This window comes from Liolophura sinensis, chromosome 12, assembly GCF_032854445.1.
Source record: "Liolophura sinensis isolate JHLJ2023 chromosome 12, CUHK_Ljap_v2, whole genome shotgun sequence".
NCBI classification, from domain to species: domain Eukaryota; kingdom Metazoa; phylum Mollusca; class Polyplacophora; order Chitonida; family Chitonidae; genus Liolophura; species Liolophura sinensis.
This window is the reverse complement of record NC_088306.1, coordinates 28,833,383-28,845,556: the sequence shown is the minus strand read 5'-3', so window position 1 is coordinate 28,845,556 and position 12,174 is coordinate 28,833,383. Positions and strand designations below refer to the sequence as shown.

Genomic DNA, 12,174 nt, shown 5'->3' with positions numbered 1-12,174 from the left:
CGTTACTTCCGAGGGATATATGTATATATACATATATAAACCACAAGAAGTTATGAAATGTGAAGTACTGGACATCCGGGTAGTTACGTGTAAACTGATCCCAATGCCCCACAGGGTCATGTACGAATGAAATTCCCATCACCTGTATACACATCGTATCTACACCCTATTTATATAAAACAGCGATTCAGGCCTACTTCCGCTGGTTCCACTCACTCCTGACGAATGACAATGGCGCCGCATTTCAAAATTATCTCCTGTTTAACAGATTGCAGCATTGCATCAGGATTTTTGTACAGTTCTTACAGCACCGTAATGGATACCTGTGACACCGGATTGTGTGGCTACCTTTTTCCACACTGTAGGTGTCTCAAATGCTCCAGTGTGTACAAGACATAAAAACATTAATATTATACTTAAGGAGCGTTTCACTTCATTTGTAATGTAGCCGCAATATTCTTTACATTGTTGTTTAAAATCAATCAATCAATCAACTGTAATGTTAACTATGAACAGCAGTATATAGCACCTCTTCACAGATGCCATGATATTTTTTTCGTGATACAAGGTGTGTACTTCTTGTACATACGGATATTGCCCAGCCTGAATCTAAAAGCTGAAGTTTCAAGTAGGTTTGAAGCGATATCAAAAAAGAAAGCACCCTACCTTTTGCTCATCAAAGTAATCACATTTAAACCATTCCAGAACAGTTCTAGGATATGAAAGGTTTCATATAGAAGTTAAAGATGAAATATAAATGGACGCCCTACAGCCCAAAGGTAAAGACTATATATGGACCACAGGGATACGTTAAAAATTAAGTATGTATGGATGCCCCAGGTTTTATATGCACCACAAGAATATTTTAAGTATGAAATAAATATGGATGCCCCACAAACCTGCACTAAGACAGAAAAGGTTTTATATGGACCACAAGAATATGTTAAGTATGAAATAAATATGGATGCCCCACAACCCAGTACTAAGACAGAAAAGGTTTTATATGCACCACAAGAATATGTTAAATATGAAATAAATATGGATGCCCCACAACCCAGTACTAAGACAGAAAAGGTTTTATATGCACAACAAGAATATGTTAAATATGAAATAAATATGGATGTCCCACAACCCAGTACTAAGACAGAAAAGGTTTTATATGCACCACAGGAATATGTTAAATGTGAAATAAATATGGATGCCCCACAACCCAGTACTAAGACAGAAAAGGTTTTATATGGACCACAGGCATTGTTAAATATGAAATAAATATGGATGCCCCACAACCGATACTAAGGTAGAAAATGTTTTATATAGACCACAGGAATATGTTTAAAATTAAATAAATATGGATGCCCCACAACCCAGTACTAAGACAGAAAAGGGTTTTTATACGGACCACAGGAATATGTTAAATATGAAATAAATATAGATGCCCTACAACTCAGTACCAAGACAGAAAAGTTTTTATACGGACCACAGGGATTGTTAAATATGAATTAAATGTGGATGCCCCACAAACCTGCACTAAGACAGAAAAGGTTTTATATGCACCACAGGAACATGTTAAATGTGAAATAAAATTGGATGCCCCACAACCCCACAATAAGACAGAAAAGGTTATATATGGACCACAGGAATATGTTAAAAATGAAATAAATATGGATGCCCCACAACCCGATACTAAGACAGGAAAGGTTTTATATAGACCACAGGAACATGCTACTAACGAAATATATACATGTCCCACAACTAAGACGGAAAAAGTTATACATGAAACTGTAATATATACATGTATGTATGTCCCACAACCCAGAGCTAAGACGGAAAAAGTTATACATGAAACTGAAATATATACATATATGGATATCCCACAACTCAGAGCTAAGACGGAAAAAGTTATGCATGAAACTGTAATATATACATGTATGTATGTCCCACAACTCAGAGCTAAGACGGAAAAAGTTATGCATGAAACTGTAATATATACATGTATGTATGTCCCACAACTCAGAGCTAAGACGGAAAAAGTTATACATGAAACTGAAATATATACATATATGGATACCCCACAAATCAGAGCTAAGACGGAAAAGGTTTTACATGGACGGGATAACCAGATGCAGACAATACATTTGGAGGTAATCTAAAAATAATGGCTTTATATTTTAGAAAAAAAAAAGAAAACTTTGGGTAAGTAGATCAAATAAATATTCTATCAAAGCTGAAAAACATTCAGTAATTCTGAACTCTAAAGAACAGTACATGTAGACAAGCAATTAAACCATAGCTCTTTATTATGTCAACTATGAAAGCTGAATAAAGTTCCCACAGTGCTCATGCATGCATATAAGCACTTAATTATATGGTTTCACTGTAAGGCTGTAAGTAGAAAGGTCTGCAGCAACCTGCGGCTGGTTGTGGGTTTCTCCCGACCTCTGCACAGTTTGCTCCCACAATAATGCTGGCCGCCGTCGTATAAGTGAAATATTCTTGAGCATGGCGTAAAACACCAATCAAATACACGTAAATAAATAAATCCAACAGTGTATACTATATTTCCTTGTACTTGATTGAGACATCACATCTATCAAGTAAGATAAACGTTTCTCTAAGCAACAAAGTAGTTTCCTTATGTATGCAGTTTCAGTTTCAGACACCAAAAGTCAGACTTGTATCACAGGAAGAGCCCAATACAGTTTCAAGTGTACAAGTCATGTACTGTGCATTGCATTGTTCCCGAGTTTCCCCGAGTTTAGTTGTACCGAGAGTCCAGAGAGTATATACAGATTCATTTAGGCAGAAAATTCCAGTGACAAGCTCTTTCTTTTCGTGTTTTAAATTTTTCTTTTTACCATAGTTCAGACCACAGACAACAACAACTTGACAAATATGAAAATAAGATTGAGCTTGTTCAGTGAGATCATTTGGCATTGCTAAGTTTTTATTTACTCTGTAATTTTGGAGGCAAAACTACACTGTGTTGGACTGACCAATTTCAGAGCTTCACAAAAAGTATAATTTCATCAGTCCACACAGAATAACGCCTTCAGAATATGCTTGAATAAACACCTTGCAAACAACCGAAAAGGTTGAAGAATTACAGTATGTAAAATTTAGTAATTACTTGTGAAAGTGAAGAAGCTGACCTGTATTTGGTTGTCATGTGTACATATCCTAATGGGCCTGAATTTACAAGTAATTTGTAGAGGAAATGTGAATTTACACATGTGCATTTACTAGGCTTCCACCCACCATAATGCTGGATTTCGTTATATATAAAGTATTGCATAAAACAACAATCAAATAAATAGATTTATACAATAATAATGCCTTCCTCTCACCAATGCGGTCGCTGTGAGTTCAAGTCCAGCTCATGCCTTCAGAATAACCTTGAATAAATACCTTACAATCATACCAAAAGGTTGAAGATTTACAGTACATACATGTATTACAAACTCGACCACAGCCCTCTGCTTCAGTGGTACAGACAAACTGTAAACAATTTAATTTTATAACCCTAGGTCATGATTTATTTATTGATTTATTTGATAGGTGATTAACGCGGTACTCAAGAATATTTCACTTATAAGACAGCGGCCAGCATTATGGGAGGAAACCGCGCAGAGCCTTGGGGAAACCCACGACCATCTGCAGGTTGCCCACAGATCTTCCCACATACGGCCGGAGAGGTAGCCACCATGAGCTCCCTAGGTCATGAGGTGCTGTAGATATGTAAGTAAGTGAAAGTGGCAATGTCACAAAGCTTTATACACAGTTATGGACATGTCATTGTGCACATATACACGTAATACAAGCCTTATATGGGCATATAAAGACACAAACAGATAAAAAAAAAAAAAGACAGGCGTTTAAACAGAAGTCAATTAAAGCCCTATGAACTCTCCCGGACATACCCTAAGGATTCTTCAATGGGAAAATACATTATTGTGTTGTGTGGCACAGTTAATAATTGAGGAAGAAAGCCGATAGATGTACAGATGTATACATAGATCTATATGCATATGGGTACACGTACATGCCAAATACAACTTTAATATGAAACACATCTACACATAATTCTCACAAAGATTCCACTAAATATTTTTATTTTTTATTTATTTGATTTATGTTTTACGTTGTACTCAAGAATATTTCACTGACGGGGACCAGCATTATGGTGAGAGGAAACCGGGCATAGCCCGGGGTAAACCTTCGACCATCTGCAGGTTGCTGCCAGACCTTCCCACATAGGGCCGGAGAGGAACTCTAAATATATGGAAGAAAGATGATATTTCTACACACATATATCTCCTTTTATGTGATTATGATAAAGAATGAAGATTTCTGTTGAGATCAGCCTTGTCAGCTCATGAAAGGTTTCCTCTCTGGGTTTACACGGGAAGGACTCTACCAGCAACCTGCGGATGGTTGTGGGTTTCTCCCTGGTTTGTCCGGTTTCCTCCCACCATAATGCTGGTCACAGTCGTGTAACCGAAATATTCCTGAGTCAAACCAATCAAATAAATCAATAACAAATAAATAGATTTCTCTTGATATATGCCCACCTCCAGTCAGCGACAGACAGCTACAGCAATTTCAATCAAGATTTGTGAAAATTGTGTACATATATATCTGTGTGTTAACTTTATCAAAAAGGCTGGCCCATATTTGAACTGGGCTGGAAATTGTGTGAATATGCGGAATTCAGTAGGCCTGCATGTACAATGAAATTAAGCATTAAGTTTCATGTACACGATTTATCTGAAAATAAAAAAAATGAAAAAAATATATGCACAATAAATGTGGTCGCTGTGAGTTCAAGTCCAGCTCATGCTGGCTTCCTCTCCAGCTGTACGTGGGTTTCCACCAGGTTTTGCCCAGTCCGCGTCATATAAGTGAAATATTCTTGAGTACGGCATAAAACACAAACCATATAAATAAATAAATAAACATACAAAAAAATGCACACATACATGTAAATATACACAACTTCATACTTACTGTCATAGTTTTGTGGTACTGGGCTATTTTGTTATTTTGGCTTTTCTTTAAGTTTTCTTCTAACTGAAATTGAGAGTAAAGATCAAATATGTATTGTAAACACCTGTAGCGAGTGAGTGAGTCAGTGCTTGGGGTTTAACGTCGTACTTAACAACTTTTCAGTCATATGACAACGAAGGAGTCCTTAGAAAGCATGTGCACTCCTTTGTTGCAGGACGGATTTCCAGCGGTCTTTTATCTAGTGCTGCGTCACTAAGGCCTTACCAAAGGCAAGTAAGCCGCCCGCCCGAGCCATTATACTGATACGGGTCAACCAGTCGTTGCACTATCCCCTGCAAGGAAGTTACAACTTCCTCTTTTAAGGTCTTAGATGTGACTTGATCCAGGACTGACCCTGGATCTACCTCTCGCGCAGCGGACAGTCTACAAATTGTCAACCCAAGGAGGCTGCTCTACACTTACTGCCAACACTGAACACAGAGCTGTCAGTTTAATGTTCAGAACTTCAAAAATGTTCCACTCAATACAATACCTTCTACAATGGTGAGGGTCTTGTAGCAACCTGCAGATGGTCGTGGGTTTCCCCTGGGCTCCGCCCGGTTTCCTCCCACCTTAATGCTGACTGCCGTTGTGTAAGTGAAAGATTCCTGAGTACAGCGTAAAACACCAATCAAATAAATAAATAAACAATAGTGAAGGAAATTCAACCATGATTTAATTCTCAGGTTGACCAAGGCCACAGGTGATGTGATCAGATTTATACAAATACATAAATACAGCAAACAAGCAAATATTGTATTTTCGATCACCTAATTTTTGGCCTGTAAAAAAACATTTTCAGAAGCACATCAAGGGCATAAAATCATACTTACAATGACACCTACATGTCAGGTTTTCTGATAAGAAATTAATGGAACGCCACAAAAAGACTCTTTAAGTCAGAGTGGAACTACAAAGTCCACTATACTGATGTCTCAACCAGAGTCAAGCAAAATGTGTCACTCACATGTAAAAAAATAACTGAACTTTAGGTGAGACACAGTGTATACCTTCTTTTTTTCGTCCTTTTGTGTGTCATGAAATTTCTGCAGCTTTTCAATACACTCGAAGTAATTTTGCGATGCACCGTAATGAGCTGACGCTATCAACTCTATCTCAGCTATGAACACAGCAATTGCCTCATCTAAGGTACTGGAGTGAAGAAAAAAGAAAAAAACGAGTTAATTATTTTGAGAAAAAAACTGCAGCTGTCACCCACACCCAACCCCACCCCCGCCAAAAAAACACCAACAAAATAACTGCAGCAGCCACAGTAATTACACTCATGTCTTTATCTCCTGTAAGCTGATAAATGAACTGGTTTTAATGTACATTATTTATTCATGTGATTTATTGATTTAATTTGATTTAGTTTTCTGCCTGTGCCTATGCCCGTGCACACATTGCTCTTAGCCCTTCCTATCCACGACTGGAAATTAAGAAATTAAGTCGGCACTGCGCTGCGCAAGCATGCTAACCACTTGCACAGAGGTATGACAGAGGTATCCACATGCATTTTTAATAATACAAGTAGGTACTGTCAGGAGTTTTTCAAGGTTAACTGTGAGGGTGCAGGTACCCATTTTTTGATCTCACAGGGCATCTACCAATATGAATGAACATCTTACAATGTGAAAGGGCTTCGGTTTATTTTTGGCTATGTTTTTTTTTATTTTTTGCTTAAATAGTCCCAACGACAGTGGTTTGTTTTTTTGTCTCAGCTACCAGAATGATTTCCTGAACACTCTTGAAAAAATTGATCGCGAGAGTAAATTAAGCAATAAATTCATTTTTTTACAGCTGTTTGGAAGCAACATTTTCACAGCCACCACCTGACCACCCTTGACGTTACTACAGCTGGTTACTTAATTTCCAGTCTGCATGACTACTGTTGGCTTTACAGGAAAACTTCACCTTTAAGCCATTTTTACATCCTCTAGAAGAAAGCTGAGAAGCCTTTCTTGAATTTTAATAATTTAGTCCACATTCTAAACTCCACATTAAGATTTCTTGTATTCCACTGGGTAGTTTAATGTAAAATACGAGTAGTGTAACTCCAAAAAATGCAAGACTTATTTTGACTCAATATTTCAGCGCTTTATTTCGCCATTATCAGGAAAACTAAATTTTATGGTGAATACTTACAGATATATATACATGTATATACAGGTATGGAGAAAAAGCCACAAAGTACAGACTAGCCAGTGTTAAATCAACAAAAGATACAGCAAAATAACATAGCAGCCAGACATTATCTGAACAATATTCTACAGTGGCGAACGTAATAGATCAATAGGGGTATGCTAATAATGACAAAACGTAGACTAAATACAAAACCAATTTATAATGTAAATACAGGAAACCGAAACAGTCAAAGATAAATAAATATAGCCAATGCTTCCTTAATCAACAAAATAGCATACCACTGGTTTATGAAACTTACTCTGATTCATTAGTATTGTGTGCTTTCTTCTCCATGGACTTGTACAACTTCAGTAGTTTGCTGCCATACTCTTTCTCTATGGAAGCCCTGAAACCACATCACACATATATTTTAAATAATCCATTTATCCCCCAATATATTGGAAATCTGAATTTCATGACAAAATAAGAAGTATTAAAACTACTTCACAGCCTATAGTTCCTGGGGGAGGACTGCCAGCAAACAGGAATGGTTGTGTGTTTCCCCTGGCCTCTGCCTAGTTTCCACCCGCCATAATGCTGGCTGCCACCATACAAGTGAAATATTCTTGAGCACAGTGTAAAACACCAATCAACTAAATAAACAAGTAAATGTTTCCCCTCATAAAAAAAAATTCAGGTCCAAGCTGTGCATACATACATGTAGCAGGTCACAGTATGATGTCAGTGTGCATGCAGGTTTAGAATGCAGGTTTAGAATAGTGCTACATATGACTTTAACAGACTATTTCACATAAAAGGACAAATGCACTATATAAACAGCGTACACTGAACTGTTCAAAAAAACTACATGTAAATCTGTTTTATACACTCCATTCTTTCTACGCTCTTTATGAAATGGTTACATGTAGAATAAGTCATAATTTGATTTTATACTCAGATGATTGTTATAAAAGCTAGTAACTGTACATGGTGATGTGGACTGATGTATTTCTTCAATTTTATTTCATTTTTTTAAATTTAATGTCATAAATAAGAAATGTACATGCCTGTATGCTGCTATAAGTACATTTACAAATGCACATGCACTTACCTCTCCCTGAAGTAGTCGACCAAATCTTTACAGGTGGTCTTCCCAATCCTCATTCGCTTGATTAAAGCGTCTGAGCCAGACGTTCCAGTCCACTCCTTATCCTGGAGAAAATATGATGAGAGCAATGAAGACAACGATCTGTTTATTTATTTATTTATTTACATGTACATATCTGAATGAAAAAATGACGGATACTCTGTTTTTAATATTAATTTACCCAATTTTATAACATCATGAGAAACAAATAACAGAAACCTAACACTTTTTACTAATCATTCAGAAACCATTGCACTAATTATACTTGAGAGAGAGACAATGTAAAATGAAATCAGGAGCAAAAAATCATTATATACATGTTGCTCTTGCCGAGCTTGAGAGGTCAACTTCAGGACTTCACTATACTACTATTACTTACTACATGTGCATGACTGTTCAAGTAAAAGAACCTGTATGTTCACGAGCTTAATAACATATAGCCAGCAACCTGCGGATGGTCGTGGGTTTCCTACAGGTTATGCATGGTTTCCTCCCTCCATAATCTTGGCCAAGTTGTATAAGTGAAACATTCTAGAGTACGGCGTAAAACACCAATCAAATAAATAAATAAATTTATATCGTGTACACATGAACATTACACGTGTACACACAGAACCATTATGAAAGACCGTTTTCTACACCATGCTATTAAATCATGCGTGCATGACTGTATACTTGAGACTGTGATATAGTGTGAATACCACTATAGTACACAGCCTCCAGGAAATTCATACTCCTGCATGTATACATGTGAGCATGCTGTACATGTATATATACTGTAGATATCCAAGCCTGTGTGATCACATTCACTGAACTGACAGTTTACTAGGTCAGCATGTTTGTCTATATATATTATATTTCTACTTACACAGATACATGGTTGTGATGGTTTTGTCATGTACATAGTGCACTTTAACAGCTGATCAGAGCTTTGATAGCCCGTTGAGCTTGTATATTAAAAGCTGGTTTCGACCTAGCTTACCTAATGAGATACAGGGATTAAAATATTTGGTCATTCACTCATTTTTATTTATTAATTCATTTATTTGATTGGTGTTTTACGTCGTACTCAAGAATATTTCACTTATACAGCTGTACAACGGCGGCCAGCATTATGGTGGGAGGAAACCAGGCAGAGCCCAGGGGGAAACCCAAGACCATCCGCAGGTTGACAAGTACGGTCGCAGAGGAAGCCAGCATGAGCTCACAGCGACCGCATTGGTGAGAGGCTCCTGAATCATTACACTGCGCTAGCGCGCTAACCAACTAAGCCACGGAGGCGCCCCAATCATTTTTAAGAGCTCAAAATAAAAACGGAAGACCTCAACTTCAGCCCAAGTACCTGGCCATCAAAAAGTTGGCTTTGTTACATGCAAATGAAGCCAAATATTAGTAATAACTTCAGACAAATATTTGCATATGACTGTTTGCTGTTTCCCATCCATCTCCATATTCTTCACTAGCATTACAAATGGAATGTACTGCATTTCACACCTTTAAATCATACTGGATCAGATGACCTAAATTTATTTCATAGCCATCACAATGAAGGGCGGAAAATATTGAACTTTTTGACCCCTAGTGGTTTAGCTTACAGCCACGTCGGCAATATTTTAGCCATAGTGTGGTGAGCTTACAAATACAGCTTAGAAAAGATGTGATACAGATCATTGTAATGTAGAATTTAACGGACCTTGCACAGAAGAATGTTTGTATGCATACACCTGAAACATACTTCCCTCTTTGGGGCTTTTGAGGGCTCAAAAACAATAATTTTTACCTCGTGTTATACTGCTGAACAATCTGCTAAATACAACACTGTTTGTAATTATCTAAGCTAATCTAAGGTTCAAGACAAATTACTTGGAGTCAATCATCACGTTTATTGTTATAAATGGTCATCCTTAAGGAAAGACAGTGTAGGGTAATCTTTTTAGTTCAGGCTATCGCACTATTGTTACTTTGGTCAGTCTTACTATTCATCGGACCCCTTCCAAATCAAAATATGAAACTCGATTTTACAATAGGACCACCAATGCGTTCAATAGCATTGGGAATCAGCTTCACACAAATTTATATTAAACCCTGTCCATACTTACTCCTGCTTCTTTGTTTATGAAGAGCTCTCGTAATTTTTTTTTTAGGATATAAGAATGAGTATGAGTTACCTATACATCCTCAGCTGTATTATAATATCATAATCAGAAATACTGTGAAAACAATGGTTGCCCAGGTAAAACCACAAAACATTGCTTCATTGCTTTAACCCATTACAGCTCTGGGTTTCACCATTCTCTTTATCTTGAGCTTCGTAAGCATCACAATATTTCAAGAATTGATCAAATCTACAAGACAAAATGTTCTCATTTACAATCCATAAATGCCCGAGATTGGGGAGCTGGAAATTTTTCCGAACATATCCAAATATCATCGTATAATGATGACTATTTTCTCAAAATAAAGTTTGCATGGGGATCCTTTTAACTAGCTGTATATATAGTAACACTAAAAAGCTCATGGACGTTCGATTTCTGTGGGCCTCAATTTTCCATAAGACCTATAATCAGATTCTCCACCCCACCCGACAATACTAGCAGCCGTTGTATAACTGATATAACATTCTTTCTTTAGTTATATACACTGTATCTTGAGAAAGTTGATTAAGGCGTGCTATAGTCGATATATTTTGTAAAAATATTATAAGATTTACACCACTTAATAAAGAAGAGATCATAACAATCTGGCAATATACTTTAGAAACCTTGAGAAAATGCAGAAATAAGAGAGCTGTGCTGTGAAATTCCCTCGTCACAAAAATTTGTACATCAATGTAACTTCTAATGCATGTCGCATGAAGCATAAGACAATTTTAAAACCGAAATGCACATTGAATATTCTCAACAGCTATATTTTTGTAACATATAGCATATAAATTGACGGTCAAACGAAACTTTACAAAGAGTTTAATCAATTTAAAAAAAAAATAAAAAAACAGGATGACTGAAGTTTCATATATTGAAAAGACCAATGACATAAAATATTGAAAGTCTTGAGTAAGAACGGACAAAGCAGCCCTCAAATCATTTCACAAGTGAACAAACAAAGCATGGGTAGAAAAACAGCCATTTGATTTTGGTTAACAATGGTCAGAGTATACAAGAAGTTGATTATTTTTAAAATCAGTCAATATCAAAAGCAATCAATATCGCGTGTGCCCACCCCTTGCTTCAATGCGGGCTTATCAGTATTTTACTAACAACTAAAATCTGTAAACAAAATATAAACTGAAATTGTTTTCCTCATGAACATTCACATTTTACCAGAGCGATTCTTTTAGAGAATGAAAGTCACGTGCTCTTTAATAGAAGGCTATCAGGCCAACAGGAAAAAAATTTTCCCTAAAAAATTCCGCCTGAGAGTCTCTTATTTTTCTTAGTGACCCATGCATATCCTCCATCAACAAGAAAAGAAGAAAAACAAGTTCATTCACTAAATGCTTGAAAGGTTTACAGAATCAATACTTGATTATTTGAAGAGAAAAAAAAGTTCATAGGTGGTTTAGTGATATATATAACTCGTAAATTACCAAACGGTCAAATTTGCAGGATGATTTCCGGATCGAAGGGTAGGGTTTGAGCGCTCATGCGGTCTCATCTGTTTTTTGTTTTTTTTTGGAGGCATTTAAACAAGGATGTTATATGGGCAGTTTTCAGTACGCATTCGGCTTTGTTATTCATTAAATGAACTTAAATGTTCACCAAGACACCAATACACCAAAATACACCAAGACATGGTGCAGACATTAGAGGACAATGCTCAAACATACAGTAGAGTGAAAGAGTGGTGTGCCGCTTTCAAAC

General features: G+C 36.7%; 1 protein-coding gene across 1 annotated transcript in view; it reads right to left on the bottom strand.

Moving 5' to 3' along the window:
- Window positions 1–4,740: 4,740 nt before the first annotated feature.
- The window catches only part of LOC135479867 (proline-serine-threonine phosphatase-interacting protein 2-like), a 56,733-nt gene continuing 49,299 nt past the window's right edge, over window positions 4,741–12,174 (bottom strand). Inside the window, exons 2-6 of the mRNA XM_064759771.1 lie at window positions 8,279–8,379; window positions 7,487–7,573; window positions 6,054–6,195; window positions 5,005–5,067; window positions 4,741–4,764 (exon numbers count right to left, since the gene is read on the bottom strand). Coding sequence (XP_064615841.1) covers window positions 4,741–4,764; window positions 5,005–5,067; window positions 6,054–6,195; window positions 7,487–7,573; window positions 8,279–8,379 — 417 coding nt within the window. The remainder of the gene's footprint in view (window positions 4,765–5,004; window positions 5,068–6,053; window positions 6,196–7,486; window positions 7,574–8,278; window positions 8,380–12,174) is intronic.